This window comes from Labeo rohita, unplaced genomic scaffold (assembly GCF_022985175.1).
Source record: "Labeo rohita strain BAU-BD-2019 unplaced genomic scaffold, IGBB_LRoh.1.0 scaffold_113, whole genome shotgun sequence".
NCBI classification, from domain to species: domain Eukaryota; kingdom Metazoa; phylum Chordata; class Actinopteri; order Cypriniformes; family Cyprinidae; genus Labeo; species Labeo rohita.
The window spans coordinates 88,407-115,027 of NW_026127263.1; the positions used below are offsets into that span (position 1 = coordinate 88,407).

Here is a 26,621-nt window from a genome sequence, read left to right on the forward strand (position 1 = left end):
CATGTAAATGTCTATGATGACTAAATGTTTAAAAATATGGTTGATAATTATGTGCTAAATAAAATAGTGATATGAAAACTGAAACGACTTTTTATTTGGATGCATATAATTACAATATGTAATGTTTTGTAATGAATTCTTAAACATCACTGCTTTTAACTTCACTTTTACTAAAGCAGTGTAGTCTGTACAGATATCATGACATCATCCAGTCAGTGTATTTTAAAGAATTAACATGTATTTTTCTTTATATATATATATATAATTTTATATTATTAGAATCACACTGTCCAGCTTTTGATCTCAGGGTTTCCACACACTTCAACAGCATACATTTACTTCAATTTACCACTAGATGGCAGTAAAATAAAGTATCTAGCAGCTTAGAGATTTATACATAAACCAGTGGTCAGGGTTTCACAGATGTTCTCATAAAGTGTTACTTAAAAAGATTGTTTTAATTTTATTCTAAATATTACATTTTTAATTATGTTTAAATTAAACCTTTAAGCATTTGTAAAGGCTGACACAATAAACTGAAACATACACACATTTGTTTGCATATGGGTTAATGTTCATGTCAAAATGGACCCTAAACAAAATACAAACACATTATGAGTTTTTATTTTATTTTATTTATTTATTTTTTATTTAGACAGGTGTCGTAGTTGATATTGAAGAAAATCAATGAAAATACATTTATAGATGACAATGAACAATGTGTTTAAGGTCAACATACACTGCCCTCAAAAAGTTTGGAAAAACCCCTGGCAAAGTGTGGTTTTGGACAATATCAGCATAAATCCTTATCATTTTTTGATGCAAATACATTAAAGTAACTTGACATTATCATTGAAAGCCAGCAATAATCATTTTCATTTTGATTACATAATAATGGCAATATATACACATCAAAGTCAGACATGCCCCTTTGCCAGCTGTGATGTCTGGTTACTGGTTTAAACTTAGCCCAGGTTTTTAAAACATTTTTGGGTCAGCAGACCTTAATAGCTTCAACAATTGATTGCCAATTAGTTTAAAATACAATGAATTTAATGCCCAAATTATGCAGAGCTGTAATAGCTGCTAATGGTGGATATTTTGATTAATCGAAAATGTAAGTTTTTTCTATGTATAAACTGTTTATGTAATAAAACATGTTTTCGTAGTTTGTGTTGTCCCTTATCAGTGCAAAATTATCACAAATTAAAAAGTGATTCATGCCAATATTGTCCAAAACAGCTGCAAGTCATCTGTGAGGACTGAGAATGTAGTTTTTATATGGGTAATTTAAGTCTCAATCATTAAATATAAATAAATAGACATTTTAGTCATTTAGGAATGTTCTCTCTATTTGGTGCAGTTCTGTTTTTAAGAATTTTTCGAATAATGTCTTTGATTTCAGCCGTCTTTAAAACATAAACGATAGGGTTTAGCATTGGTGGAATAGCATATGCCAGAGATGTGCTGATGATTCTGGCATTGGGTGTGAGAGAAATCAACACTGCAGCAAGATATGAGTAGCCCATGGGCAGGAAATATATCCCTACTAACAACAGGTGAGAAACACAGGTCTTCAAAGCTTTTAAACGTCCTTGCCAAGTTGTAATTTTGATTAAAGCAAGAAAAATTCCCATATATGAAAGGACTATAATGATCAATGGTGCCAAAAGGTACAAAACTGAGACAAGAAATGCAAAGATCTTACTAATGCTATAGTCATTACATGCCAACCTAAACACTGGTCCATGATCACAAAAATAACTTTGTATCATAATGGATTCACAGAATGAAAGTTGGCTGATGAAAGACACCATCAAGGCCACAATAGAAGAATTAAATGCCCAAACTGCTGAGAAAATTAAGATCATACTTGTATTGTTCACAATTGCATGATATCTTAAAGGCAAACAAATTGCAATGAAACGATCATATGCCAGAACAACGAGAGTGACACTTTGTAGAGAACTGAAGAAGAACACAAAAAACATGTTTGCCAAACAAGCATTAAAGGAGATGTACCGTGAGTCGAACAGAAAATTCTTCATCATGTTAGGAATTAGTGCATTAGTTTCACCAATGTCAGCCAAGGCCAAGTTAAACACACCAATGTACTTTGGACTGTGCAGACTTCGCTCAAGAGCAATAATGAGAAGGACTACAGAGTTCCCAATTACACTAATAAAATAAACCATAAATAAGAATATATAGTAATAACTGCTGTACGGTATACCTGAAAGTCCAATGATGAAAAAGTATTCAGGATGAACAATGGAGACATTCTGGGAAACACTTGCATTCATAGAACTCATTGCAGCTTTGCGTTTGCCGTTTTGAACAAGCTGAAAATAGAAATGACCATAACATAAGCAAAATCTATTAAATTTACAAACCTGTAACTACAATTTAAAATTCTGAAAATATACCTTCATGTAACTTTGTATAATATTTCAATCACATAGATAAAAAGTTTTAGAGTCTGAGAAAACAATGACAATGACTGTCTGAGCACGTTGAATGAAATTACTTCGCTATAATTGCTGGTTCTTATCCTCTTATTCTGCAAAGATCACTGGATGTTTGTGTCATTGAATCTAAATATATCTTTCGATTCATCTCATGAGAGTCTTGAGACAACACTGATGCAATATGTGCTGCAAATATTTTGGTCACTAGTTTGGATCAATGTTTCATTTACTGGACTGCAAACAATTCTCACAACCTTGTTCTCATTTGACATTTATTGTCACACAACAATATTTTAGTTATTTAAGGATGAACAACAAGCATTAAATGAATAAAATGGATAATCATAAAATAGTTTTGTTAAAACATATTTTATTAATCATTTATATCAGTTGGTAACAATATAAACAATCAATTTATTGGTGACCAAAAACAACCCCTCTGGGGCAGGCTTGTCCAACCATGCTCATAAATGGCCTTCTAGAAGAGTTTAACTATAGGACTTAATACAACTGAAGCAGCTATTCAAGGTAATAAGGATCTTTAAAAACTTTCAGGCATGTGTGTTGGAGCTACACTGCAGGAAAGCTCTGCAGGAGCAGGATTGAACACCTCTTTCTTGGGTCAACAGGCCCAGGAAATGCACAAGACAATGGCAATGACAAAGGCAAGACAAGACAATGATGTAAGGGTGTACAATCCTGCTCCTAGAGGGCTATTCAGAGAAGTTTAGCTCTAGGCCTAATTAAATGTACCCAAACAAGCTAAACAAGGACGGTGTCTGCAGTCGCCCCATACCCTTAAATAGGGGACTGTTTGAGGGGACAGCCATTTGTAGTGCTGTCCGAAAACATAATGTACACTATTAAGTGCACTCATTCAATCCCATAATGCACTGCTATAATGAGTGGCTAGTGAATATCCTATAATGCACTGTGAGGGTCATGACAACTGAATTTGTTTGTCTCCCCAGAAGATGGCGCCTGCAGCTGAATCATCCATCCATACCTTTTTGTCAAACTGCTAGTCCAAACTGTGTAATATGATACAGATATAGATTTATTTTTAAATGATTATTAAATAGTTTAATAAAGGTTTACACATTTCCATGACAGAGTTCACAATAAATAGATAAATAAATAAATACTACTGTAGCCACCAGTTTGCTAAGTTTCAAATGATTCTTAAATAGTAAGCACGAACTACACTAAAGATGCAGCCTTTTGGGCCCACTCAGTGTCTGAATTCGTTCACTTGTTTTTATTCAGTCCCTCGAGTGAATTATATTAGTGGATTAATGTGTGGAATAGTAAATGAGGGTGTGGGGGTGATTTTGAACACAACAACAGTCATCAGAATCACTAAAAAACTTACAGGCAGGTGTGTTGGTACTAAAATATGCAGGAATGTGAAACTTCAGGAGCAGGATTGGACATCTCTGCCCTGGGAAAAGAGGGGGAACAGACAACAGGCCCAGTAAATGCGCAAAGATCTGTACACATGGTGTGTGGATGTCACAGAAAATAAAGTATCTAAAAATAAAATCTAAATTAATTTAAATGTTAGTAGTAAACAATAACATCCAGGGTGTGACAAAAAAATAAACAAGTAAACAGGCAATGGTCAGGGTAGGTAGCAAACAACTAGGTAAACAGCCCAAGGTCACAAACAAAGGCAAGGCAAGTTAACACAAGGAGGCAAGGAAAAACTTAAAATTGTAGCTACCGACAAACAGTACTGAGTCATGTGTGTGTAAAAATTAGTGCAGCATAAGTAGTCCCACTGACTGGAAACAGGCAAGTCTGTAATCAGTTTCTAGGCTGAGGTTTCTGGGAAATGGAGTCCGAGGGTGGGGGTCTAACACCGAGGCCCTTTGGGCATGCCAACCATAGGGCATAAAGCCCTAAGCAGACTAGACTGGTCATAGATTGGTTAAAGCAGACAAGATCTGTGTCTAAAGGGCAAGGACATCCAAGTTGTAGAACCTTGGCAAAGGTCGACAGAAAGCGCCAGCCGGCTGCTGCACAGATGTTACCAATGGTCATTCCATTAAACCATGCCCAGGAAGAGGCAATTTCCCTGGCAGAGCGGGCTCTCAGTCCAACAGGACATTGTTAGCCCAAGTAGGCATAAGCCAGCCCTGACCCATCCACTATCCAGCTGGCAGCCCCTTAGCGCAGACTCCAAAGCACACCAAAACCTGCTCTGACTGCTGGAATTGGCTAGTGTGCTCAATATATACTCTGAGGGCTCAGACCAGACAGAGCGGGTCGGAAGAAAATGTGCTGATGACCCTTGCATCCTCAAAAATGGGGAGAGCAGAGAGGGTAATGACCTGTGCTTTGAACAAAGTGGAGAGCCCCTTACGAACATGGCCATGCCTTAGCTTAAGGATGACCTTGCAGATGTTTGGCCTAATCTACAGTTGGCAGTCCTATCAACTGTAGTGGCTTGGACTGTGGGTCTCAAAGAGCCTGGAGAACTGTGGACAATTCCTAGTTGGAACTGTATGGAAACAATGCAGTTTCAGATTTCTAGTCCCTTAAGAACCTTATTATTACATCATTCCTACCAACTAAAAAACTGTGGAATATGTGAAACAGGACGGAAACATTCTTGAAAGCAGTGTCTGGCAAAAGATGCAGAAAACGTAAAAAAAAAAAGGACATTTTGCAGTTGTATGTCGGATATATGTAACAACAGCCTTTTCTCAAGGAACTCACCTCAGTCATGGTATTGAGGGTGGAAGAGAGCGCTGGTTATTCACTCTGCCCTCCGACAATTCCTACCAGACCCAAGACTCGAACCTGCAACCTTGGGGTTACAAGTCAGACTCTCTAACCATTAGGCAATGGCTGCTCCAAAAATTGTAAAAAAGAAAGGGTAGAGACGTTTATAACAGCAGTACACAAACAAGCAGAACATTGCAATTTTTGAGCATTAAAAGAGGACCGTATAGTTGCGGTAAGTAGAGACTAGAGACTGTCAGAGCAGTTGTACAAGTCAAATGGATACCATGACAATAAAACAAAACAAAAGTCAATGCAAAAAAAAAACAAAAACAAAAAACTGTGGAATATGTGGACAGAAAACGTAAAAATGAGGACATTTTGTAGTTGTATGTCGGTCGTATAAATTGCAACAGGACAGAGAATCCTCTGAGGAAGAGGAGTATGCTTTTCTGGGGGAACTGTCAACAGGGACTTTTACAGAACGAACAGTGACTGTCACTGTGAATTGCACTCCTGTTAACCTTAAACTTGACACAGGAGTAGCCGTGTCCACAATACCAGAGTGGAAAGGATGTTTCCAGTGTATATTGAGTGCAAAGGGACACAGCAGCATTCAAGACATTTATGTTGTAAACAAACTCAAAAAATCTCTTCTGGGTCTTCCTGCCATAGAGGCTTTAAATTTCATTCATCAAATTGAAACAGTCACACAACAGAAACTACACTGAAGCGTTTCTGTCAGTGTTTAGGGGTCTAGGATTGTTGAAAGAAAGATATCACATCGAGCCGCAAATGGGAGCGAAACCATATGCGTTGTCAACACCCCGCTGAGTCCCCATACCTCTCAGAACAAAAGTGAAAGAGGAACTTGACAGACTGGTGTCTATGGGTGTAATTTTAAAGGTGAATGGTCCTACAGAATGGTGTGCTGGTATGGTAGCAGTTCCTAAACCAAATAGAAAAATCCAAATATGTAAAGGTTGCACACCTAAACGTCACAACTGCAGAGATCACAGTCAAAACTGTCAAAGAGGACTTTGCTCAGCATGGATTTCCAGAGGCATGGATTTCTGACAACAGACCACCATAGTTTCCAGCAGTTTGCACAGGAATACAATTTCAAGCAGATGGCATTCTGGCCTCTGAAATGGTGTTCATTATACTCTGTGGGCAACAAATCAATCCCTTTGCCTAAGAAAGGAGCGTAAAAAAGAGCCTAAGAGGCTTTTCCTTAGTGGAACAGGCCAAGATGCTGCTGGCAGTAGCTGTACCATCTCAGGCAACCATGAGTGGTTCTTTTAGAGTGGGCCACTAGAACTACCAAGCATCTCTCCTCCCTGATTGGTCTGATAATGTGCGAAGCAGAGCAACCAGAGGGAAGCAATACAGGTGCAAACTCGCGGGCTAGTGCATCCCTCTCCCTTGAGAAGAATATTATGCAGTAAGAGTTCTCTTCTGAGGAGAAGAGGTCAACCTCTGCTCCCCTGAACATACTCCAAAACATCTGAACCACCTCCTGGAGACACTATGCTCTGGTACAGCATGTCAGCTCCTTGGTTCAGTGTGCCCAGCACATGCACTGGCTTTACTGAACGAAGGCTGTGTTGTGCCCATAATAGGAGGAGTATATTTTTAAGTCTGTAATTTTACTAAGGGAGTACAGTATAATGTTCTTATAATAAGTCCAGTCCAGATATGTTTGGTAGAATAACTCATATTTACTCAGTCTATCCAAACCCCAAACTTAACCAACACTTCCTTGCTGTTTTTCCTAATTCCTAAACCCCCATCCTTGCCTGTCCCTAGTCTTCTTTAACATAGCATTACAATTAAACATTACAACACTAACACAACATTGTGTTACATGCAGCAGGAATCAGAGTTTACTGATCACATGATAAGAGTAAGGTGAGATGACTGACAAGACCATGGTGTAGAATTCGTTGAGCACCAGAGCCCAAACATCTGGCAAATGTCTCATCTTGTAGAATGCAAGCTCAGCACCACCCTATACACAGTATAAGGGAAATGTGAGCACGCATTCAAATGCGATTTCAGTACACCACATTTTGAGACCAGCTCCCTGATGCACACAAATTAGGCTTCATACAATATTTCCTAATATCAAATTTATCTTAGGCTAAGCTGTGTAGTTGCAATCTCTTAGCTCTGAATCATCTTGAAAAAAATTGATTTCTATTTGCACTTTGAATATTGAGAGACTCATTAATTATGCACTTATTGTTTGCACTTAATAAGGCCTTGTCCACACTAAAACGTTCCAGAATCTCATCCTGTCATGTTCGCCATTTCCAGAGTCTTGTCCTGTCATGGCTGCGGTTCCACAGCCTTGTCCCATCTTGGCTGCCAGTCCAGAGCCTCCAGCCATCATGGACGCCATGCCAGTGTTCCTGGCTGTCATGAACTTTGTACTTGAAGCTATTAAGGCACTACCCAGTCAGTTGAGGCTGGTGTCCAGTGTGACGGACCCACTGCTGATGTCGGTGCAAGCAGCAGGCATCCCGGTGGCCTCAGCACCCTCAAGCCTCTCTGCCTCGGCACTCTCAAGCCTGGTAATCTCAGAGATTTTCCCACCTTCCGCTGCCCTTACTCTAATGGCGGTAGCCATCTTGTGTGTTTGGGCAACACACTACTCTACTACTCCTCCATAACTTGTTCCATTCCATCAATCCACCACTGAGCTTTCTTCAGTCCATGAATCTATTCCAGAGTCAGCTACAGTCGTTTCAGCCCATGAGCCTGTTCCAGTCCATGAGTCCACTCCAGAGCTCATTCAAGCCCCAGAGCTCAGTCCTGTGTTGCCAGCCTGTGTATTCTCTACCTGTTCTGGAACTGCCTGTGTGCTTTGATACAACCATAGAGATTGTTAATTAACTTTGTGCTAGCCCTGAGATAACCCCCGTGTTCAACCTGGAACACTTTGTCTTTAGAATCTCTTGCTTGCCCTGTTATAGCCATGGAGGTCATCTCTGAGCTCTTCGACTATCCTGTCATGGCCAAGGAGACATTCCTGTACTCTCTGTTTGCTTTGCCACGGCCAACAATGCCATCTCTGAACTGTCTGTCTGTCCTGTTGCAGCTGTAGAGGCCATTGTTAATCTCTCTGTGCTCTCTATTCCAGTCCAGCCTGAGTCATCTTGGTGGTCCCTTGCTTCATCAGCTCCACTGAAGTGGTCCTGGTGGTCTTGAGCTTTGCCTGCTCCACCCCAGTGCTCTTCAGCTTCACCTGCTCCACCCTGGTGGTCTACAGCTCCACCCTGGTGGTCTTCAGCTTCACCTGGTCCACCCTGGTGCTCATCAGCTCTTCCTGCTATGCCTGGCTTCATGCTCCACCCTGGCTGCCTGTTTTACTGCCTCCGCCCTGGATTCCTGCCCTGCCAGCTCCTACTAACCCTCTGATCTGCCTTCACTCTGCCTCCTTCCTGGACTTCTCTGATCTTATTAGGAGAGCCTGGAAGCAGCTCCTTAGGAGGGGGGCCATGATTATCCAAGGCACTCCTCCCTCATCAATTGCCATTCCATCTTGGACTCTATTTTCAACAATTCTTTGCCAGGTCGCTTATGCTGTTTGCCTCTCTGCCTTATTTGTCTCCATGGTTCCCCTTGTTAGTTTCCATGGTGTTCAATTTGCCTCCTTGTTACCTTGTTATCCTGTTTGTCTCTAACTATTTATGACTTTTGTATTTCCCTGTGTCTTTGCAAAGTCTTGTATGTCTGTTGTGCTGCAATTCTGAGCATTTCCTTGTTTTTCAGAATTTTTTGAATTTCTGCCCGTGTCCTGGATTTCTTGTTTCTGTTATTGCCACTCAGATCTGTATGTTTGTTCGGCTGATTTCCTGTGCTGTGAACTTCTGCCTGTTTCGTGGACTGTGACTTGGGATTATTTAGATATTTTTTAATTGCTGCAATTGTTTTTAAGTAATACTTGGTATGCAAAATTATAACTTATATTTGTAATGCTATATCCTATTTTCTCCATGCATCTGCAATTTCATTTAATGTTTTTTGACAAATCATTAAATATTACTTTAATATTACTTAATCTTTATATGGGTCATTTAATTCCCAAATATTAAATATAAATAGGCATTTCAGTAATTTAGAAACTAGGGAACTCGGGAACTAAGGAACTAGGGAACTCACGCGAAACAACAATCCTATAAACCACAATACTCGGTAACATGCAAGGGGAAGTCCGAGGCTTAAATAGAGCGCCTGATTGGATGCAGGTGTTCGCACAATCAGCACAATGGGTGATGAGAAACGTAGTCCGGGGTGTGATGCAACAGTCTGTGTAGTGTGAAATGTTGTGTGTGTAGTGTGGAATGCACAGGTGACCTCTGGTGGCGGTCAGACCAGACAGGATTCATAACAGAGCCCCCCACCAAGGAGCGGCTTCCAGATGCTCCACACAAAACACTATCCAGGGGAACAGTAGGGCGGGGGCGAGACAAGGCGAGGGTTGGAAGGCAAGGTCCATGTGGACAACCTGGAGACTGAGGCATGACCGGCGGAGCAGGAGCCCACCAGGGCAGAGCAGAAGCCCACCAGGGCGGAGCAGACGGAGCGGGGGCCCACCAGGGCAGAGCAAGAGCCCACCAGGGCGGAGCAGATGGAGCAGGGATCCACGGTAGAGACTGGGACCTGGGGAGAACAGAGACAGAAGAGATAGGTAGGGAAACAAGGAGAGAGGCAGAGAATGCAGAGGGCTTATGAGCAGTCACTGTGGGAGGTGAACAGGTAGAGAGTTTATGGTTGGGGTTACGCAGGCTGGGTGCATGTCATTGGGCGCTACCACTGTGCAGGGAGCTAGAGCAGACGTCCCTGTTTTGTAAGGTTCCGCAGCCACAGCCGCCACCTCCGCAGTTGACGCTGCCACCTCCAGAGGCTCTGCAGCGAAAGCCGCCACCTCTGGAGTCTCAATGGTGGTATACATGGCCCCTTTAGAAGGTTCTGCAGCTAGAGCTGCCACCTCCAGGGGCACTGGCGCCAACTCCTGGACAGACAAGGCCTCTGGAGCAGACTAGTGGACAGACGAGACCTCTGGAGCAGATTCGTGGAAAGACGAGGCCTCTGGAATGTAGTGTGTGGCCCACACACTCAGAATGGTGACCGCCATCACACTGGCAGTCATGACGTGACGAGGCTCTGGGAGGTCAGACGAGATGTGACGAGGCTCTGGAAGGTCAGACGAGACATGAAGAGGCTCTGGACGACCAGCTGAGACGTGACTTGACTCTGGACGACCAGCTGGGACATGACTTGACCCAGGAACAACAGCAATAACTTGACTTGGCATATGAAGATCAGCTGTGACTGGACTTGGCTCATGGAGATCAGCTGTAACTTGACTTGGCTCATGAAGATCAGCAGTGACTTGACTTGGCTCATGAAGATCAGCAGTAACTTGACTTGGCTCATGAAGATCAATTGTGACTTGACTTGGCCCGTGAAGATCAGCTGTGACTTGACTTGGCTCATGGAGATCGGCTGTGACTTGACTTGGCTCAGGAACAACAGCTTTGACTTTGCTTGACTCAGGAATGACAGGTTTGACTCTGCTTGACTCAGGAACGACAGCTGTAAATTTGCTTGACTCAGAAACAATAGCTATAGCTTGACTGGACTCGGGAACAACAGCTGTAACTTGACTGGACTCGGGAACAACAGCTGTAACTTGACTTGACACGGGAAGAGCAGCTCTGACTTGACTCAGGAAACACAGCTGTGACATTACATGGTATGGCACCAGTGACATGACGGAGCTTTGTCTTCGCCGCCATTACATGAGCGCGCTCCGGCACGGCCGCCATTTTGAGAACGGGATCCGCTGTAGCCGCCATTACGTGAGCGTGCTCCGGTGTGGCCGCCATTTTGAGAACGGGACTCAATACCAGAGTAGCAATCATTATGCTAGAATGTCCCGGGGTTCCTGGCTGACTTAACGTCGCGGCGGCCATTACCGGGATGGTCGCGATGGCGCGTTCTTCCTCCACGACACCCATGGTGAATAAAGAGCCAAAAGTCAAAAAAGCATAATCCATGAACTGGGCGAGAGATGAACGCGGACAACCCCCATTTAAGTCTTGCCTTTAACTGTTCATTTACACCATCTGAGAAAATCTCTATTAAAATGCAGTCCGGAAGATCGGAATAGTTTGCAATGGCCAGAAATTCACAAACATGTTGCTCGAGTGTTAGTGGGCCTTGTTTTAGTCTGAAAAGTATTTTTGTTGTGTCCATACCTGACCAGTGTCAGTCAGAAAAGCTGCTGGATCCTTTTGTGACGAGTATTCTGTAGCGAGGGAGACGTGAAGCGAGCGGATCCTAATGCAAGCTTTTATTATATCATGACTGAGACAAAGACATGGTCATAAACACAGGCAGGGTCGGACAATAGCAAACAGGTATATTGTAAGCAAGACGTGAGAGTAGTCCGTGAAGCATGGCGAACGTAATCCAGGGGGAAAGGCAAAGGGATAATTCAATAAATGAGCGAGAGGTCCATAAGGCAGGCGGCGAGACAGACAAAACGAGATGACCAGGCGAGAAAGCTAAACTCAGGAAACCAGGGAACTCGGGAACTAGGAAACTCACGTGAAACAACAATCCTATACACCACAATACTCGGTAACATGCAAGGGGAAGTCCGAGGCTTAAATAAAGCGCCTGATTGGATATAGGTGTTCGCACAATCAGTGCGTTGAGTGATGGGAAACGTAGTCCGGTGTGTGATGCAACAGTCTGTGTAGTGTGAAATGTTAGTGGAATGCACAGGTGACCTCCGGTGGCGGGCAGACCAGACAGGATTCATAACAACTACAGCTTTTTGCCACACAGTATAGAGAAGTAGTTTTCAATCCTGGTGCAGGAGAGCCTCTGCTCTGCACATTTTGTATGCCTCTCTTATCTGACACACTCAGTTCAGCTTATGGACTGAATCAGGTATGTTAAATAAGGTAGACACACAAACCCTCCCTGTGTCCAAAATCGCCCCTAAATCATTCATTATTTGACAGGACAGTCATTTTAAGTGGTGTCAGAAACCTTAATGGACATTACTGAGTGCACTTGTTCAATCCCACAGTGCACAGCTGATGTAAGTTTAACGGCTGAAGAAAGCCTATAATGGACTGTGAAAGTCATGCACCAAATGAATGCCGCATCTTGTCAGAATATCATGCCTGGTAAGAACACAATATGTATACATACACACACTTGACATCATCTGCATTCATGAACAAGTACTGCAAATAAATAGCATAACACTACTGTTCATTAATGCGCACATTTAGTCCCAGTGATGATGATTATATGTCACATATGATATATCAATCAGAGTATGTGAGTGGAGTGGAGCGACAACAATTTCCCCTCCACGCTCCCTGCATTTTATAACCGCTCCGCTCCAGCTCCGCTCCGGTTTCACCGTTTCCCGCTCCACTCTTTGCTCACTGATACCAGAAACACCGCTCTGCCTTCGCTCCACGTCTAAACTATATCAGTATGTTTGAAATACCACAGTTCTGTTCATAACGTATATTAAAAGAAGAAAATAATAGAAATAAAACGAAAGTATAGTTTTAAAGTGGCTTATTGGAACTCTAGTGTGCAAGCTTTTTTACTCATGCCAAGCTAACATGGTTGCCAGTCAGCATTAAAAGGTATAATTGCTGCTTTTTGCACTGCAAATGTTTGTGATAAAATAATAATAATAATAATAATAACAATACGTTTCGTCAGTTATTTTACGTACAGATCGCTGCATTTCTTATAGATTTCTTCTTATTCGAAATCGGATGCAGATGAAGTACCACAGTACGTTTATATTTGTTTGAATGCATTATTGACACAGCGATTGGGTGTGAATAAGTGTTGTACTTATTTAAATCACGCTTTCACTTGAAATTATTCAGTATCTTGAAAGAACAAACTAATTCATTGAAAACTATAACTTTCTGCTCATGTCCATTGCCGTCATCCTAGTTTTCACATTTTTTCTGATTTGAGTGATCCATCGATCCATCAAGCTAGATAAATAGGCTATGTTTAACACGTGAATTCTTGCTATATATGCAGCTATATTATGGGTCGTTGTCATGAATTGTACTCGTGATGGAGCGGTAGTGGAGCATTCTTGGAGCGAGTAAAAACCACAACGCTCCGACTTTTAAAATTTCCGCTCCTCACTACATTAAAAATCACACCGCTCCACTCCGCGCTCCGCTCCCACTCCACTCCGCTCACATACTCTGATATCAATATTAAACTTGCCTACATTTTTTCATTGAAACTGTGTCATGGTAATTGTGAGTTATGTATTGTGTATATACACAACTCTAGAACTTTTTTGTGATAGTCGACTTTACTGGGCTTCAGCCTCATTACTGTATGTTATGACTAAGAGTCTTCAGAAACCTGTTTATTATTGCATTATAAATCTAGTTGTGTATGATGTACTAATTAGGACCACAACATTACGGAAATAATTGACATTTGTTTTGGTATTGATTTCAAGATGGACCATTTAATTCTCGGACTGCTTTCTTCAGATGTTTCCCACTTCGGTATCATAGTATCATGACAAACAGAAATGTATTCATTCTGATCTTGGGCTCTTGGTTGTTGGGTTTGGTAGGCCCTTTGATGATTATCATTTGAGCTTATCCTCTCCTTTACTGTGTGAGTAACTCCATTGTGCACGGTTACCATGATCATATTGCCGTCACAACACTGTCATGCATTGACTGAGAATATGGTAATCCAGCATTCATTTATGCTATGATAGTACTTCTGGGCTCTCTTGTTGTTATTGTTTTCTCTTACTGTGCCATCATTGTGGCAGTTCTACATATATTGAGCATTCAGGGAAGGATGAAGTCTTTTACCATCAGATGGCACTATTTATGCAGCTGAAATTTTACATAAACATGTAGCTTTGCAACTTTCTCATGAAGTGTTACTTTAAAGACTTTAGAAATAGTTTTTCTAATCTCAAATTCGATTTAATGTTAAATATTATGCCACGTTTTCACTGTTCTGTTTGAATCAGTCCTATAGGCATAATATAATTCTGATCACTTTTAAAAAGGGTGACACAATAAACGGAAATACACACATATTCATGTTTTTTTTTTATTCATTACTACATAGCAAAGAAGCAAAAACATGAAAACAACAAATGCAGAGAAACGAGCAACATCAGCAGATGTCAGACCATGTAAAAATGGACCCCTGTATTACAAATTCAAACAGGAATACATTATGAAATATTATTTTACTTAGTCACATGTCTCAGCAGTTTTTATTATTAAAAATAATAATAATACTACAGTAACACTTTATTTTACGGTTTCTTAACTAGTTGCTTATTAGCATGCATATTACTAGAATATTAGCCATTTATTAGTACTAATTAAGCACATATTAATGCCTTATTCTGCATGACCTTATTCTAACAGTTAATTGAGGGATTCTAAAGTGTTACCAATAATACTAATAAATATAAAATAATAAAATAAACCAAAACACATTTATAGGTGACCAGTAGAATGTTTAATGTCAACATAGTACTGACTGCTTACAAAAAGCTGAACTCATTTTTTTCTCATTCATTGTTTACTTGTACTACATACACACAAACATTTCTTTCAGAATTTTAAATGTTCATAAGAGAATGCAAAGAAATACAAAGACTGAAATACAAAGATTGGTTACTCTGTCAAAAGGCCATTTGTCAAATTATGCATTTCTGAAAAGATACCGTTCACTGACATATTTTTGTGCTGCAAGAGATACAGACCTCTGTGAGCCTGCGAAATGGTGTCTTCATATGGGTAATTTAATTCACAATTATTAAACAAGACATTTCACTCATTTAGAAAGGTTCTCAGATCTGTTTTTAAACATTTTTTGAACTATATCTTTAATTTCAGCAGTGTTTAAAACATAAATTATGGGATTTAGCATTGGTGGAATAGCATATGCCAGAGATGTGCTGATGACTCTTGCATTTGGAGCAAGAGCAAGCAAGAGCTGTGCAAAATATGCACAGAATAAGGGAAGGAAATAAATCCCAACTAACAACAGGTGAGAAACACAGGTCTTCAAAGCTTTTAAACGTCCTTGCCAAGTTGTAATTTTGATTAAAGCAAGAAAAATGCCCACATATGACAGAAATATAATGACCAGTGGTGCTACAAGGTATAAACCTGTGATGAGAAATGCCATGAACTTATTAATGGTATTGTCATTACATGCCAACCTATACACTGGTCCATGATCACAAAAATAACTTTGTATCATATTAGATTCACAGAATGAAACACGGGTGATCAAAGACACCATCAAGGCCACAACAGAAGAATTAAATGCCCAAACTGCCGAGAAAACTAAAACCATACTTGTATTGTTCACAAGAGCATGATATCTCAATGGCAAACAAATTGCAATGAAGCGATCATATGCCAGAACAACAAGAGTGACACTTTGTACAGAACTGAAAAGGAACACAAAAAACATATTGATCAAACAAGCATTGTAGGAGATGTACCGTGAGTCAAACAATAAAGTCTTCATCATGTTAGGAATCAGTGCATTAGTTTCACCAATATCAGCCAAGGCCAAGTTAAGTACACCAATGTACTTTGGACTGTGCAGACTTCGCTCAAGAGCAATAATGAGAAGGACTATAGAGTTCCCAATTACAGTAATAAAATATGTAATAAATAAGAAAATGTAATAATAACTGCTGTATGGTATACCTGAAAGCCCAATGATGAAAAAATATTGAGGACGAACAATGGAGATATTCTGGGAAAAGCTTGCATTACTCATGGCAGCTTTGTGTTCGATGTTTTGAACAAGCTAAAAAACAAAAATTACCATAACATAAGCAAAATCTAGCAATTTTACAAATTTTGTCATTTCAAACCTGTAAATACAACTGAAAATTGCATCCACTGCATCCAAATAAATATCTTCTTTTTCATCTCTTGAGACCCTTAAGATAACACAGTGATGCAATACTTGTATGTTGTAGTAAATGTTTTGCCGACTAGTTTGGATCAATGTTTTATTCCTCACAACAACTGTTCTTTGTGTTATCATTTGTGCATAACATACTGTATTATAGTATTTCAATGATTTTTTTATTCGTCCATTATGGGACACAGCATGTTTGTGTACTTTCATTGCAAGCACTAAATGAGTATAAAATAATTATACATAATTATAATGTATATGATACAATATGGTAATTATTATTAGTAGTATGTTTAACGCGTCAAAAATGTAACAAAATTAATGCTGCATCCATTTTTTTCTTGCCATATTTTAGGTAGTGTTACAGTAGACTGGAAAAAAATGCAATTACGACGAGTAACGCTGGAAATGTTTTAAGCTATACTTGCCATACATTTGAACACTTGGGCCAAATACAGGAAATACATCATGTAAGTAGACAAGTGGTCAAATGCAAAGACCACAAATGTTAGGGTGCGTCTTAATCAGCTCCCTATCTCCCAAGGTTGTGAATAATATTGTGTACACAAATTCGATCACTGGTAAGTTCTCTGGCTCACTGCACAATGGGACAGTAATTACTTAACTTCCGACGGCATGACTGTGTATCATTGACAGACAACATTGTAACATTGTCACCGCTGGAATTAATCAATAACAGGTAGGCGTAATCCCTTTTTGATATTTTTTTAATTCTCTTTAAACACACTGTTTTATTACTTACGTTCTTCTAACATTTCAGCTGATTATGTCATTAATTATAAATGTTAACTAAATGTGTTCAATACCTGTCTAGCAATATGTATTTATGTTGAAATACTGTATCCTAAAAAAAAAAATCTATCACACGTCTTTATATTTATCAAATTGACTCATGTGGTTTATGTTTTGTGCTTTTTCGATTTTTTAGGAAGCGAACGTGCCAGTGTGCTGAAAGGATTTTGCGATGGAGACAGCCCTTAAAATGGCGGACTCTCTGATCAGTGTCCTGAATACTGAACTAGGGAGCTTAATAAGAAGCCTTAGTGTTTTGACAAGCCTTACATGAACAAGCTATCAAGCACAATAGGACACAAAAGAGATTCAGTACTTTTGTACTGTCATGTAGCATGAAGGAGCTCTCCGTGAACAAAGATGATTCAGTACTTTTGTGCTGTCATGTAGCATGAAGGACCACAGGACCACTTGTCCTGAATACTGAACTAGGGAGCTGAATAAGAAGCCTTATATGAACAAGCTATCAAGCACAATAAGACACAAAAGAAATTCAGTACGTTTGTGCTGTCATGTAAGGAGCTCCCGGGAACAAAGATGTGAGCGCAAAGAAAGTGGATACAGACAGCGCACCAGTAGCAAATTCTTTTACGTGCTTCAGCGGACAAAACAAATGATGTCAAAATGTGATTAGACGAGAGGAGTAAAATATAAAATGGGAATAAAATAAAATTCTCTGAGAAGCTGTGGAACTGACTTCTCCGTGTTACCTCCCTTTAAACTTCTGAGTTTGTCGCCAATTCTCAAAATTCCCTAGACAACACAATGCAAACCCTGCCTTGGTGTAATGACTGAAAGGGTTGGACCATAATTGACTTGGAATGCATTTTCAAATCCACAATGACTTAAATGATAGGCTTCATTCATTCGTTGGGTATTTAATGAAAGTGCAATTTAAAAGTCTTAAGTGTAAGTGCCAATGCATTTAAGAAAAATAAGAGACATCTAAATCACCATTTTGCTATCATTTTGCTATACCTCAGAATGGATTTTGAAATTCACATTCGATTTAGCCACAATTAGCATGCAGTATTATGATGAAAATGAAATTCCAAGTATCCTACCCATAAGTCTAAATGTATTTAAGAAAAATAGAATTGGAATGATGATTAAATGATAATTTTTCTGCTTGTTCATGTTAAACATATCTAATCAATTTGGGTAATATATTTTATTTTAATTTTGCAACTTCTAAAGCGTTAAAATGTGTGACCCTGGACCACAAAACCAGTCTTAAGTATATCCTTAAGGATATTAAGTAAAGATCATGTTCCATAAGATATTTTGTAAATTTCCTACCGTAAATATATCAAAATGTAATTTTTGGCAAGTAAAAATGCATTTCACCCTCGAGATTCCAATTTTTCAAATAGTTGTATCTCAGCCAGATATTGTCCTATGCTAGCAAACCATATATTATTGGTTAAAGCTTATTCAATTCAATTCAATTCAAATTTATTTGTATAACGCTTTTCACGATACATATCGTTGCAAAGCAGCTTTACACCAAATTGACATTTTTACAATACATGTAGTAGTAGCTTGATGTACATATGGCAGAGATGTGTGGTAAAAATCAATTAATGACGTAATCAAACAGACAAAGAACACTATAAATTAGTAGCAGAATTCGGTAGTGCTGTATGTTGTTTCAGGGTTGGCATCATCTGAAGTCCTCTGTGGGGTTGAAAGCTTATTTATTCAGCTTTCAGATGATTTATAAATCTCAATTTCAAAAAACTGCCCCTTATGACTGGTTTTGTGGTTTAGGGTCACATATGAATTTAATGAATTTGAATAATGAATTTTCACATATGAATCTAAATGTAAATTTAAATACAGAAATAGACTGAAATTTTACATATTACACTTCAACATGCTACTCATAATCTAAAAGTATGTTTCCAGTTTCTACCTCTGACCTGCTGATGCTTATATTATGCTTTTGTTTTTCTCTATGAAGAAATTATTTTCTCTTACTAAAATGTAGCCAACAGATGGCAGTGAAAGACTAGAGTAAACAGCATTTATGCAGCCAAGAGTGTGAGGTGAAACCCATTGTGACTTTTTCTTCAATAAATATTATTTACATTCCTTTAGAACTAATCTTTATTTTCTCACTTTGTTTTCATTCTAAATATATAGGCACATTTCCATTGTTATGCTGGAATTAACATGGACCTTTGGATTTAGAGAATCAAATAAATATCTACTTAAGTGCTACTTGTGTTAGCATAACTGTACTTTGAGTGGTATTAACAGCATGAATTGAAAAAAATACAATCAAGAATCATTAAATAATTTTGTGTAAATGTATTATGTATACACTCTTTGAAAACAATCACTTTAGTCGTGACTAAAGACTAAAACACCACTCATGTAAAAACGGACACCTTGATTAGCTCAAACATGAAAATATTAAAATAACATTATTTTCTGTCAACAAAACATTTGTTTGAATTTATGCAATAAAAGTGAAAGACAAAACTTTATATAGGCCTAGTATCATGAAATAAGGGGTTGTTTTGTCTTGGGGTCAGTAAGTACAAAAAATGTAGCCTACATTTACTGACATCGACATCAGCAGAATTCATAAACAAGTACTGTAAATAAATAACATATCACTGCTGTTCATCAGTGCAAACATTCAGTCCTAGTAGTGATGATGATACTTCATATAAATTAAAAAACACAAACAATAACTGCAGTCATTTTGAAATGCTCTCTCTAATTGGTGCAGATTTGTTGCTAAGCATTTTTCTCAGTATGCTTTTGATTTCAGCTGTGTTTAAAACATAAATAATGGGATTTAGCATTGGTGGAACAACATATGCCAGAGATGTGCTGATGACCCTTGCATTGGGTGTGAGAAAAAGCAAGAGCTGTGCAAGGTATGTGAAGCATATGGGGAGGAAATATATCCCTACTAACAACAGGTGAGAAACGCAGGTCTTCAGAGCTTTTAAACGTCTTTCCCAAGTTGTAATTTTGCTTAAAGCAAGAAAAATGCCCAGATATGACAGGAATATAATGATCATTGGTGCAATAAGGAATGAAGATGTGATGACAAATCCCACAGACTTATTAATGTTATAGTCATTACATGCCAACCTATACACTGGTCCATGATCACAAAAGTAACTCTGTACCACAGTGGACTCACAGAATGAAATTCGAGTGATCAAAGACACCATCAAGGCCACCATAGAAGAATTAAATGCCCATATTGCAGGAAAAACTAAAACCATATTAGTATTGGTCACAATGGCATGGTATCTTAATGGCAAACATATTGCAATGAAGCGATCATATGCCAGAACAACAAGAGTGACACTTTGCAAACTACTAAAGAAGAACACGAAAAACATGTTAGCCAAACAAGCATTGTAGGAGATGTACTGTGAGTCAAACAGAAAAGTCTTCATCATGTTAGGAATCAAAGCATTAGTTTCACCAATATCAGCCAAGGCCAAGTTAAACACACCAATGTACTTTGGGCTTTGCAGACTTCGTTCAAAAGCAATAATGAGAAGTACTATAGAGTTCCCAATCATAGTAATAAAATAAATAATAAATAAGAAAATATAGAAATAACTGCTGTAGGGTATACCTGATAGTCCAATGATGAAAAAGTATTGAGGACGAACAGCGGAGATATTCTGGGATAAACTTGCATTTACAGAATTCATGGCAGCTTTTACATTTGTTGTTTTGCACAAGCTGAAAATAGAAATTAGCCTAAGAAAAAATTTAGAGAATATACAGCACTGTCATTCAACACTTTTAACAGCAACTTTTAAATGCAGGAAATAAAGAGTTATATACATTTGCTACAAAACATCAGAAATACAGACCTGCACAAATAAACATAAGGCTTTAGAGCTAGAGCAAACAATGACACTGACTGTCTGAACACTTGTGCACTGCTCTGAATTACTACATTTAAAATCCAATGCTCATCCTTATTCTCTAATCCTACAAAATTGTCTGGCCGTGACACTGAATTCAAATATATCCTCTGATTCATCTCTTGAGAGCTTTCAGAAAACATGATGTAATCCTTGTATGTATGTTATAGTAAATGTTTTGGTTACTACAGCCTTCTCATTGGTGCGTATCATATTACAGCATTTCAAAGTGAACTTTATGTCTGTTATATGCCCTGATAGCTACAGTGCAACATTGTCAGGTTTTTCATTTAAAGTTTTTACACAGAATAAAACAACATACTCTTACTAAAATTATGCCATTAGAGGCAGAGAAAAACTACAGAAGAAGACAATTTTCACATTTCAGCCCTAATAGCAGTCACATGAATCTTTTAAATTGGCCATGAAGCAGTTGTTTTGATTAGAATACATCACATCAGGTTGGGGAGTTGCTAACAGCAGAAGTTCTAATATTTCAATGCATCCAAAGCCCAGACTGGATCCATATTCCCATGTGTATATAGTCGAAACTCAGCTCCAGTACTGCTCTCCATTCAAAATGAATGACTTCTGTTCTGTTGCTTGTTTTGAGAGAGAGAGAGATCAGCTAAGCATGTACCATTCTGCATATGTTAGAACTTGTAGGTCATATATTTGTGAATTAAAATCACTTTGCTACATCTGCTATGGAAGGCTCTATCTTTGTCGTAGTATCCTCTTAGCAGACTGTCTCCAGCTGACAGTCATGATTGCTGTCTTACGTGTTTGGGCATTAAGCACACTGAGGCAGCGTTTGTGGATGAATCATGCACCCGTTGCAGGACGATGATTATTGCGGCATTAAGATCGAAGCCTTGATTATCTTCATACAGGACGAGTTCTCTTTGCTATTCCTGGATCTAGGATCTCTGTGCTGCAGAGGGATACATCAGTTAATACACAGGGTGATCTGAAGGTTACAGTGGGAGTTCTTCCGCCAGGTCAGTCCCTGTGGCCCTCTCACTCCTCCAGTATGTTGCTAGCTGTCAAGATTCCAGATAGGTTTACTGGGTCCTCTCACAGAGCTTCCAATATCTCATTCAGGGCTCCTCTGGTGGCTGGATGTCGATTGCTGTATTGGAAGGTTGGCTTAAGTCCTACTGGGATAAAGGGTGGAGCCCCCCACCATGTCCCAAATGCTCAAGGTTGGATGATTGGTTTGTCAGGGCAGGTCATGCTGAACAGCAGCCCCCAGTCCCGGTACCTTTCTTCTTGGAGGTGCATGAGGAGGTGATGAAATTCTGAAAGAAACCTTTTTCTGCCTGAACCTGATCTAGTGCCTCCTCCACCCTCACTACCCTCAGTGGAGGGGTGGCCTAGGGGTATGTGTAGATTTCTTCAAGTGGAGCATTCAGTTGCGATGCAGCTTTGCCCACATAATGCTGCCAACTGGCAAAGTTGCCCACATCTCCTATCCAAGACCTGTAAGTTCTCACCCACTCTGACAGCTAAGGCTTACAGTGACGCTGGACAGGCCACTTCCGCCTTGCATGCCAAGGTGGTTCATCCACTCACTGTGCGCTCCCTTGGGCAGACGATGTCCACACACGTGGTCCAGGATTGCCATTTCTGGCTAACCCTGGCAGATATGAGGATGCCAAAAAAGCAAGTTTTCTCGACTCCCCGATCTCTCATTTTCTTGACTTGCAGCCTCTTTGGCAAAGCTGTCGAGAACTTTACCCAGCAGTTCTTGGCAGTACAGAGAAAAACTGAGGTGATTAAGCACATCCTCCCCTGGCAGCCTGCTTTTGCTTCTATCCAGCCGTTTGTGGCAGTCCTGCCGCCAGCTCGTGGCCAAGGGCATTCTCCTGCAGCCCCTACCTCTGCTCTTGTGCAGCCTAAGCAGCACAAGAGTGCACCTAGGGTGCAGAGAGAAGCAGGCTGCATGCCATTTGGCGTACCTAAAAGAGGTGATCTGGAGATGGCAGAACCTGCTCTTTAGGAGACCATGTCCGGACTGCTACTTCCCTGGAGGAGGGTCTTGTGAAGAATCCTTTGTTCCTTTTTTTTTTTTCTGTTCCGCCCCTGACCCCTTGGTCGGCGGTACCCAATCTTTCAAAGAAAGAGCAGCTCCCTCAATCTGCGGGTCACAAGAGGATCTGGGTGACATTGAGGGATGCTGTGCCTTGCTACTCTCTTCCCTCTCTATTGCCAACAGTCAGAAGTTCACAGTTTGAAGACACAATGCTTTCTCACGTGACTTTTGTCATTCCCTCAGGGGAACCTTGGAGCTGTGCTTCCAGGTCAGGCCTCCTGACTCCACTTCACTGCCCTACAGTGGGTACAGTGGCTCCCATTGATCCCACTTGCATGGTTGTTGGCAGCCTGGATGGCTCTTTCCAACTTTCCAAGTCTCGCTGGCTCATTCAGATGATCAGACTTGACTATGTGATACAGTTCATGCCCCCAGGTTGAATGGCATTCAGTTAACCTCAGTGGCAGACAAGGATGCTCATGTCCTGTGTGCAGAAATTGCAATTCTACTACTGAAGGACACGACTGAGCCTGCCCCTCCAGCCGACATGGGAACGTTCAAGTAGAAATCAGGACTTGCAGCAGTGCCCCTAGAACACATGTCCAGGAATGTTGTTGTATCAACAGATGCTTCCAGCACCAGCTAGGGTGCCATATGCAATGGGTATGCAGCTTGGGACTTGGCATATCAATTGCCTCAAATTGCTAGCAGTACACCTTGCCCTACACCACTTCTGACCATTAGTGCATCCCAAGCACGTACTTGTCTGAACAAACAACATGTCAGCTGTTGCATACATCAACCATCAAAGTGGTCCCATTGCATTTCACAACTCGCCTGCCATCTCCTCCTCTGGAGTAAGAAGCATCTGAAGTTGCTTCGTGCCATTCACATTCTGGTGAACTCAATCATTCAGCGAAAGTGCTCTCACGACAGCTCACATGTCCGGGAGAATGGAGACTCTATCCCTAAGCAGTCCAGCTTGTTTAGAGATGCTTTGGAGCCGCACAGGTAGACCTGTTTGTCACTTCAGACAGGTGAGCCTACTTGCACAGACTCTGTGCAAGGGCAGAGAGGACAAGGAGCATCCTATTACAGTAGCCCACTCAGACCTGGCTCTCAGACATGATGCTCCTCTTGACAGCTCCTCCCTGGAGAATCCCCCTGAAGGACAACCTTCTTCCCACTAGAAAGACTCTCATAGATGTTACATCCCATTGCCACAGTTGCTGGAACCACCACTTAGCAGTGCGGTCTCTCTTTTGGCTCCTCAGTGAAAACTTGAACAAGTAAGCTGCAACACTTCCTTACATACTCATAGTAAAAGGGAGTAGTTAGAGTGAGGGAAGCACTACTATGCTCAACCATAAGAGCAGCCTAACAGGAAGGCAAAGGTGGCCTAACAACCTGGTATGGCTGCCGCCTCACGTAGCTCAGGGAGCGAAGAACTCTACTCTCAGAAGTGAGAAGAGAACTCAGACGCTCACCTTGGGAGCGGTGTGCTCATTGGCGACCCACTAGAGTGAGGGGATCACTGCCAGACTCAGCCAGAAAGAGTAGTTTATAAGATGCTTATAATTTTGGATTGTGGGTTCTTAGCCCTCAGATGGAGAGGAAAACTCACATGAACTCACATGAAGTGGCCAATCACTGCCAAGCTCAAAGAAGCAGCTTTGACTGCAAATGGAGCTCTAGGAGCAGGATTCAGCGAAGGAAATGTGCATGCTCCATCCAGAAGCAGCAGTCTCACAAACAACCCTCCCACAGTGAGAGGAGCACTGCCACCCAAAGGTCGCGTTAACCGAAAATTGTCCGTCATTGACAGAATTTTTCATCAGTGACGGAAAAATCTGAAGGTTGTCCCTAATTTTGACAGATTACACTGAAGGTGACCTATTGTAACTTGTAACTGTAATTCCCACCCCTGTCCAGTTGTAGTCAAAATGAAACTGTAACGAATGTTTTGCAATGCGTTTGATTACGCACAGGCAACTAGCCTACCCACTTTAGCTACAGCGATCTATCACGCCACATTAAAGAGCATCAAAAATGGTATTTATTGCTTGAATTTCCTAATGAAATGGACAGAATTTGAAATCTGAGATTTTGTTTCATATCAAACACTACTGTTCATTCATCAACTGAAAACAGCATAACGTTAGACCAAAAGATCTTTTGGGATTTACGAATCGATATTGGTTCATAAATATAAGATTATATTAAAATCGCTGTCACTGCGGGTGTGGTGTTGAAGGTGAAAAGCTAAGCAGTCTCATCTGTTCATCTGTTCTCTTTAAAATAAAAGCCTATATCGCCCTGTAGGTTCATAATTAAAAATGAAAATGTGAACAAAAATAAAAGCAGTGAAATGTGTTATAATAATTAAAATATGAAAATTAAAATGACGGGTAATAATAGATTGTGACAGAATTTTTACGACCCTGTCAGTCAAAATAACGGACAATGCTAAAGTCTAATGCAACCTCTGCTGCCACCGTAAATGCAGCAGGAGAAAGCAACAGGAAGGCCTAACAACGAGATTGTAACAGGACTCCAGAGAAGCGTGTTAGATCCAGATGCAAGCTTTATTAAACACAGCGTAGTCAAGACAGGCAGGGTCGATCTCCAAACAAACAGTAATATCCAGGGCAAGACAAAAGCGTAATTCAAAAAGAACAGGCAGAAGGTAAAAATCCAAGTGAGCAGTCCAAAAGTAACAAATGAACAAGGCTAAGAAACTAGGCATTAACTATGGCAATGAAACAAAACAAAACTATGGCAGAAAACAAGACAAAACTGATGACAATAAAACAACAATAAAACATGACAATAAAACAAAACCATGGAATTAGCAAAAACAAGGCAAGGAAATAGGGAAAACGCTTGGTAGAGTCCGCACAGGCAAAACAGGAAGTAACCCATGAAGCAGCAGAGGGAGCGGTAACAGAGAGTCAAATGGGTGAGGGCTCCCTCTGCTGGCGTGGTGTTACAGAGATGTGTGGTGCAACGCAGCTCAGCCACCTTGGTCTTTCAGCAGGTCAGCCTGGTAAGCTTGGAGAACCGCCATGGTGTGCAGTGTAGCTGCAGCCTGACTCGTTGCTGTGTATACCCTGCCATTCAAACTGGATGTATAATGAAGGGGTTTGGATGGGAAAGAGGGAGTCTTAAGAGAAGATGTCTAACATAATGAGAAATACCAGGCTAACGTCTCTTCAACAGGGGCATCTTTTCATACAAGCTCTCGTGCATCCTTTCAATATCAGTATAACTGGTATGCCAGAATCTATGGATGCATGAAGAAAACATATTTTTCCAAGACTTACAAGAAATGGAAGGCTCACTTGAGCTGGAGGACTATGGTCAGAGAGGTAACGCTCATCAAGATGACCCCGAGCAGTGACCTTCTCAACAAGCATTCCACAATCTCCAAAAGCTCAGCGCATGCAGGGCAGGAGGGTTGAGAGGACTCAGTCTCAACTTCTTTGTCTTCATCTGACATCTCAGATCATTCACTAAGAGAGATCACATCCTCATCCAGCAGCTCACTCTTGTCTGTGGCTGACAAGCATGAAAACATTTTTTAACTCATCAGCCAGGTCCACCTGAGAACCCCATGAGCTCATTCTCCTTCGTGCCTCAGCAGCAGTGGGTCCTGAAAATGCT

The 26,621-nt window shown here is 40.4% G+C and overlaps 3 protein-coding genes and 1 pseudogene across 3 annotated transcripts; 1 reads left to right on the top strand and 3 right to left on the bottom strand.

The window, feature by feature from the left end:
• Window positions 1–1,248: 1,248 nt before the first annotated feature.
• Window positions 1,249–2,509, bottom strand: LOC127157623 (olfactory receptor 1M1-like). The gene is made up of 2 exons (XM_051100861.1): window positions 2,427–2,509; window positions 1,249–2,342 (listed from the first exon to the last, which is right to left on the bottom strand). Exons 1-2 carry the CDS (start codon window positions 2,430–2,432, stop codon window positions 1,332–1,334), a joined length of 1,017 nt encoding a protein of 338 aa, XP_050956818.1. The 5' UTR covers window positions 2,433–2,509; the 3' UTR covers window positions 1,249–1,331.
• A 9,838-nt stretch (window positions 2,510–12,347) lies between these two features.
• On the top strand, window positions 12,348–14,135 carry LOC127157621 (putative olfactory receptor 10D3; annotated as a pseudogene).
• An 865-nt stretch (window positions 14,136–15,000) lies between these two features.
• On the bottom strand, window positions 15,001–16,073 carry LOC127157616 (olfactory receptor 1M1-like). Its single transcript, XM_051100855.1, has one exon. The coding sequence runs from the start codon at window positions 16,053–16,055 to the stop codon at window positions 15,093–15,095; it is 963 nt and encodes a 320-aa protein (XP_050956812.1). The 5' UTR covers window positions 16,056–16,073; the 3' UTR covers window positions 15,001–15,092.
• A 3,650-nt stretch (window positions 16,074–19,723) lies between these two features.
• LOC127157614 (olfactory receptor 52E8-like) lies at window positions 19,724–20,707 on the bottom strand. The gene has a single exon (XM_051100853.1). The coding sequence runs from the start codon at window positions 20,702–20,704 to the stop codon at window positions 19,724–19,726; it is 981 nt and encodes a 326-aa protein (XP_050956810.1). The 5' UTR covers window positions 20,705–20,707.
• Window positions 20,708–26,621: the final 5,914 nt, after the last annotated feature.